The sequence below is a fragment of the Thermochaetoides thermophila genome, assembly GCF_000221225.1.
Source record: "Thermochaetoides thermophila DSM 1495 unplaced genomic scaffold scf7180000011806, whole genome shotgun sequence".
NCBI lineage: Eukaryota > Fungi > Ascomycota > Sordariomycetes > Sordariales > Chaetomiaceae > Thermochaetoides > Thermochaetoides thermophila.
Window position 1 is genome coordinate 1,432,685 of NW_006383023.1, and position 6,523 is coordinate 1,439,207.

The following is a 6,523-nucleotide window of genomic DNA, read 5'->3' on the forward strand; positions in this document are numbered from 1 at the left end:
ACATGAAAACAACAACAGTCAATAAATTGCCACCGGCCAGAGACACCTCTACCCAATGGAGAAGCACAAATATTAGCTTGAGGCCAGGGGAGGGGGCCAGCATCCAACGTCCGTCAGAGTTTTCGCAGGTAGGAGGATTGCCTAGTGTCAAGACAAAAAAAGAAACAAGACCCTATTTCTTCATAATTCGCTCAATGACTGGACTGTGTTACCCCCATATCATCCATCTCTTCACCAGCTGCAATGAGACGGGGGAAGCATAACCACACCTTGCTCACTCAGCCCCTTCTCTCTTCGGTTCACCACCAAAACAAGACCATGGTGCTTCTTCCATAATCCGGCTGGCCAAAACCCCATCCAACAAAAAGTGGCGCGCTGTAAAAAAAAAGACAAGACAATCCCAGACCTGCTGCCACAGAGCCTCCACACACTGTATACCATATCAACCAACCCCTCCCCAACAACTTTGTGTTTTCCCTGGAACTTTCCCTTCTACTTATCTCCTCCGACTCTCACACGCCCACCCTTCTATACCTTCACCACGACTGCCAGGTTGGACACCGGGGACCTTAACGCCCTCCATACCGGGAGTATCGTCGAGCCAGCTATGTCCAGCCATACCGCCGGCATTAGCGCGCTTCTCTGGGACAAGCTCGAGCATAGGATGGAGGAAATCCGCGATGCGCTTCGCTTCTTCTTCCTTAAAGTGGTACTTCTCGCGGAGCACGTCAGGCAAGGACCAGTGCCGTAATCTATGGATGTTGCGGAGCTCGCCCTTCCGGTTGAAGATCTCTTGTGACCATTTGCCCGACAGGCACATGGACTTCGGAAAGGGTCCCAAGAGCTCAATGATCTGGGCGATGTGATCGTCGTCCTTACCGTACTTCGTCCCAGACTGAGGGTCGAAGAGGTAGTCGCCCGTTATGAGCTCGAAGACCTAGGTTTAAAAAAAAATAAAACGTCAGAACTGGGATAGAAACGATGGAGAAGAGATCAGCAAACATACCATTGCAGCCATACTCCAAACATCGGTACTAGCTCCCCACTTAGCGCCGAGAATGACTTCAGGGGACCGGTATTGGCGTGTCTGGATATCGTTGGTGAAGTGATGGTTAACCCAGCAAGCGTTGCCGAGATCAGCGATCTTGACCTTGATGATCTCACAGCCTTGCATGTCGTTGGCCTTGCGCTTCTCGTTGTTATTCTTGTCAAGCGAGATGCCAGAAACCTCTTTTGACAGGAGATCAGCAGACTTTTCGCGCTCCTTTTGGGCATCCTTATCTCCCTCGGCGTCGTCTTTCGACTTGGAGCCTACAAGGGACGGTCAGCACAGACGAACCACATGATCACCCAAACCCCCCAACGGGCCTGGCTTACCTTCATGCAGTACTTGCCCAAGACTCTGTGACGGCGACGGGAAGATGTCCTTGAAATTCGTGCTAAGGGGCGAAGGCAAGGGCTGGCTGCCGGTGACCAACGTCCTTCGCCTCCGACGACCGTTTCGCTTGTTCTCGCCTTCCGGAGGTGGGTCTTTGACCACACGCTTCACGATCGATTCGACATCTCCAATCTCGATCAAGACATTCTCTGGCTTCAAGTCTGTGTGGATGATGCCGCACTCCCGGTGGAGGTAATCCAGACCCAAGAGCACCTGCTTCGTGATCTGCTTGACCAGCGGCATAGGGATACCCCTGTGGTTCCACCTCTTGATTAGGCCCAGGAGGTTTTCGCCGAGCACCTCGAAGACCATACACACATGGGTGCCGTTGGGACCTTTGTGCTCAAATGAGTCTAGTAGACTGACAACATATTGGCGACCAGGATGGTTCGGGTTGGCCTGAACAATCCTATTGAGGAGCTTGATCTCGTCGATGGCGGTTTCGGTGTAGTGAGCGGCGGAGCGGACAACCTTGAGCGCGACGTGCTTGCCGGTGTGGTTGTCTTTTGATAGCCAGACCGTCGAGAAATGGCCCCAACCAAGCTTTCGGATGACCGTGTATCGCCCGTCCTTGAACTTTTCGCCGATGGTCACGGGGTGGTATCCTCCCTTGCAGTAGTCCTCAGAATCCTCCTCCTCAGCGGTGTTCTCTTCGGCTTCCTCAGGGTCGGACGACGAGGTCGGGGAGTTGGTCATGACGGATGTCAAATGAGCGGCCCTGTTTCACGCAAAATAAGTGTAAGCAGGGAGTATGTCATCCAACGCTTCGTCAACAATCGGGCAACGGGCGACAGGCAGCACTGTGATGAACGGGGGGGAAGATGGGTTGATGCAAGGTTGGATCGCGGTGGCGGGGTTTGGGTTGCGACAGGGCTTTGCGCACGGTGCCGCGCGAACTTTCGAGCGGGCCGATACGTGGGGAGGGGGGACCAGATCGGTTTTGCTCTTTTTAAAATATGAAAAAGCGGGACCTTGACTTGAGAATCGCCTTCATCTTTGGCAGCTGTGTTTGCGAATATCGATAACGCGCACAACTCGGAATGCGAATGCAGCAGTGCAGGCGGGACAAGCGTGGCCAGACAGCTGCGTTGGGGAAACCAGGTTTTGGTCTTGATCCCTCTCCTTTCAAGCCTGCGGGGACTCGGGCAGCCAACCAAGCAGCCAGGTCATCAATGCCAGCGGGGAGTTTGGGCTTATGTTTTTTGGAGGTCGCAGTGCGACAATACAAACAGAACAGAGTATGTGTCGGCCCAGAACTCACTCGAGCCACCAGGAACGACAAACCGGTTGCCTGGCTGGCTGACTTTCAAATTTTGCTGGCTGCTTGGGCCCCTCAGGCTGAGAACCGCTGCGCAGGACGTCCAGTATAGTGTCGCATCAACGACCATTCATTCATTCCATATGTGCGGCGCTAGACAGCGGACGCCGTTTCCCCCTCCGTCGTCCCAATCGTCCCAACGTCACAATGCCCCAAAGGCCAACCCGGTCGCACCCCGCCACATTCCAGGGCGGCCTGCTTCGAGTGGTAATGTGTTCCCTTCCGATGTGTACAGCTGACAGTCCAAACAAATGACAGTACCAGCCGTACCAGCCTGGAAGCTGGCAATCCCTGGTGCAAGAATGCAGACAGTCGGCGGGGTGGTTCTAGCAGCGCAACCCGGCGGTGGGAGAAGGGGAAGACCTGAGAAAGGGACGACGCAAAACAGAACAACATTAAAGCCAGGTTCAAGCAGCCACAGCTGCGGGCCTGAAACAGAAGCAGAAAAATTCACGTACCCAGAACCAGTGCCTTCATTCGTGATGATGGGCTTTAGGCCATCCTTCCTCCTCTTGTTGAACAGGCTGGAGGTGCCGTTGCTGGCAGTCGTTGGGGGCGCTAGCGCCGGCGCGCCCTGCGAAGCTTTTTGTGCTGCCGACTCTTTTGTTTGCTGAGAACCGTTCATCTTGCGCAGCGAGACAGGGAAGCCGGCACTCAGGCTGCGATGCAAATCGAGACACAGTCGAACGATTAACGCTGGAGGATAGGTATGTGCGCGCGTGCAAGCCTGTTGGCCCGCAATAGATGGGTTAGGTGATCGGTTGGATGCGCAGCGATGCCGATGGAGACAGTGGAGAAGGCGAGGGGCTGAGCGATGTTGAGCAGCGATTTGGAAGCAGATGAGGAAATGTCAAGCCCTGAATGCCAGCACTCTCGATGTCAGTATTTTTGTTTTCCCTCACGCTTCTGTGCTTGAGAGCATGCCGGGTTGATGAGAGGTATTAATGCAGAGACGCTTAATTCGACGCTGTTCTGTGCTGAAGCCGCCAGCAGGAGAGGGAAGAGCCCGAGTGGCTAAGGTCAGCGAGATGCTCGCGCGTCCGCTCGACTGCTTGGACCACTCAACACAACCTCTCTCTCGCCGGCCGACAGGGCAGGGTAATATGCGGGTCGATTCGATGCAGACTGTTCCTACTGCTTCTGCTTCTGGGCAACACTTACAGCTCAGCTCGTCAAAATGGTACCAGACATCGAAATGCCCAATACAAAGGCAGCTTTGCGTGGAGACGTGGGGGTTTTAGCACAGGCTTGAGAAGTGAGTTAGAGAGATTTGCAGGTGCAAAATCGCACGTCAAGAACGTCACAGGTCGACGCTGTCTTCTAGTTCGCGGATCGAACGGCCTGAGGCCTTCCCAGCGCGGGCTGGGCACGGTGTTCTGGAAGCGGGTTGGACGAACGAGGGGTGGAGAGGTACGCTGACCCGGGCGTTCACCAATTCAAAGGGCCGTCCAGTTACCCAGGCTTACCTGGAAGCGGTTTGGTAGGTAACTCTCTGGCCGTAGCTGCCTACCCGTGTACTGTGTACCCTGATTGGCGCTCTTCTCAAGATCATAAGTCCCAATGTAGTATGTGAATGTTGTGAATGTTGCATTGTTGGCGAGAGTAGCATATCAGATACAGCAGATGTCTAGAAGATTTTTTTTTGGTGGAAACGAGCCTTTTTGGCAAGATATCTTCCAAATCTACTTCCAATATAAATGTCTGATTCTGATATGCTATGTATTTAGGGTACTGTGTGGACTGTGTCTTAACTCGTCTCTGCGGGAAGGCTTGTCGCAGCAATACCCCGTTAGACTCGGCGCAGCATGGAAGAAGCATTGGTGCAAGCATCTGGAACCCTTGAATGAACTGTGGCAAATCTTACACTGAGAAGTTTTTGTTCCCGAGGGTCGATCCCTATAGGCAAAGAGCCCGAGAATGCAACCTTTGCATAATCTGTCAACATCAAACTGTGAGGGAGCTGGATATGGGTTTGTTTGAGGCCGAGCAGTGATGGCCAGTTAATTTCAACCGAACTCCCGTGAACTGATGTCTGTGACACTCGGCCTTGGACCGCCTTGTGCGTCAGGGGAAACGGTGGGGACAAAGAGATCCTGCTGTGAGCGGATGATGCGCTTGAATTCTTGTTGGCTGCTTCGGAGCACTGCTGATTGGAAACCAGCGTCAGATCCTGTGGCGGGGAGCAGGCGACCTTCTGTCGGCAGTTGAGAGTCCTTCTACTCGGCCCGTATCGAACCAAACAGTTCCTATCTTGTCAAATTGTTGGCCTCCGGGTTGTTGGCATCTCCTCAAGCATGAGAGATCGCTTGCATGGAGCACCCAATAAGGCTTCCACTTGCGTCTGTTTGTCAGTTTGATTTCGTTTTTTGGGCTCATCCCAACAACCAGGTACACCTTGTGGCTGCCTGCTGCTTTTGCCGCAATGTCGGGCCGCATGTGGTTTATAAGGTGTTTCATTTTTCATGGCTAAGTTCATACTTCACTCTGATACATCTCGCCATTGGTTTTCCTGCCCAGTTCCAGGAAACCTGTATCTCCTTGCTGTATGTACTACCCAACGTAGGTACATATGGGAACAAAACTCCATATACAGAACCCTAACCCTAAGAGACGGAATCCCCCTGCGGCATCAGGCCTTCTGTGTGAACTCTTGGTAGCAACTCAAGGCGCCAATCAGTGGCACAGGCCACAACTCCCCATATCTAAATCAGTCGTATCTTCATTGCAAGCCCCAACAACACAAAGAATGATATGGAAAATGAGCGGTTCATGTAATCTCTTCTTTCGGGCTCTTAGCAGTCCACCGTCTTCTTACTGACAGCGTAGTCATTTGCTGCACTCAATCCTTTACGGAACCAAGCCAACCAACCCCTGGTTCGTCATAGAAACACCGAACTTGACTTCTTAACAGCTTTTTTTCCAACCTACCGCTCCCATAGCTATACGAATTATACCATCTCCCACTTTAGCTTTGTTGTTTAGCTGGATACTATGGGCAACTATTATAATGTTTTGTTATGTGGACTGTGTAACTCAGATGTTCACCCATGTCGATAGTCAAGCCAGGAGCTTGTTGATCAGCTGTAGAGGGTCTCAGTGGTTAACATTTTCAACTGCAGCTCACCCGGCACTTTAAACCTAGACTGTCTTTCAAAATTGACTTTCGTTGGACTACTTTAAAGCGTCCTTGAATTGGCAGATAAGCCGTTGTCTCAACATCCAGCACTGAATCTTTGGATTTTAGACTTTGTTCTAAATATATCTATATAATGTGATTGCCATTAGCAGCATGTCACATCTCAAAGAGGATCCCGTCCGCACCTCCTAAGAAAGCTGCCTTCTCAGTAGGGACTTATATTACGGGCCTATGCCAATAGAGCGTAAAACACTGAATTTTCCCAGCCACTTGCAGAACTACCACGTGGCATAAGACATCTTCGAGAGAGACAACTGCTAACGGCTACTGTTTGCCGAGAAGTTGAGAGAGGGCAACAAGTCCGCTCGAAGTGTGTGAGGTTACCACATACACCAAAACAACACAGTTCGAGTCTAGCTGCTGACAAAGCACCCAGCCCGGTAAATTGAATAGGCTCCGATTACCTATGAGGATGGGTCTGCTTCCTGTTTGCCATTGTCCGTTCGCAAATGGCACTAGCGGCTGTTCAAGGAGGATACTGATGCTGTTAGCTAAGACAACAGAAAAATACGGTGTTCTGGCCAAAAAAAAAAAAAAAAAGAGAGAGAGAGAGAGAGAGAGAGAGAGAGAG

At 51.8% G+C, this 6,523-nt stretch overlaps 1 protein-coding gene across 1 annotated transcript; it reads right to left on the reverse strand.

The window, feature by feature from the left end:
* Positions 1-496: 496 nt before the first annotated feature.
* CTHT_0004130 (uncharacterized protein) lies at positions 497-3,381 on the reverse strand (the record flags this gene model as incomplete). The annotated part of the gene is made up of 4 exons (XM_006690893.1): positions 497-937; positions 1,007-1,311; positions 1,378-2,156; positions 3,215-3,381. 4 exons carry the CDS (start codon positions 3,379-3,381, stop codon positions 497-499), a joined length of 1,692 nt encoding a protein of 563 aa, XP_006690956.1.
* Between the last annotated feature and the right edge of the window lie 3,142 nt (positions 3,382-6,523).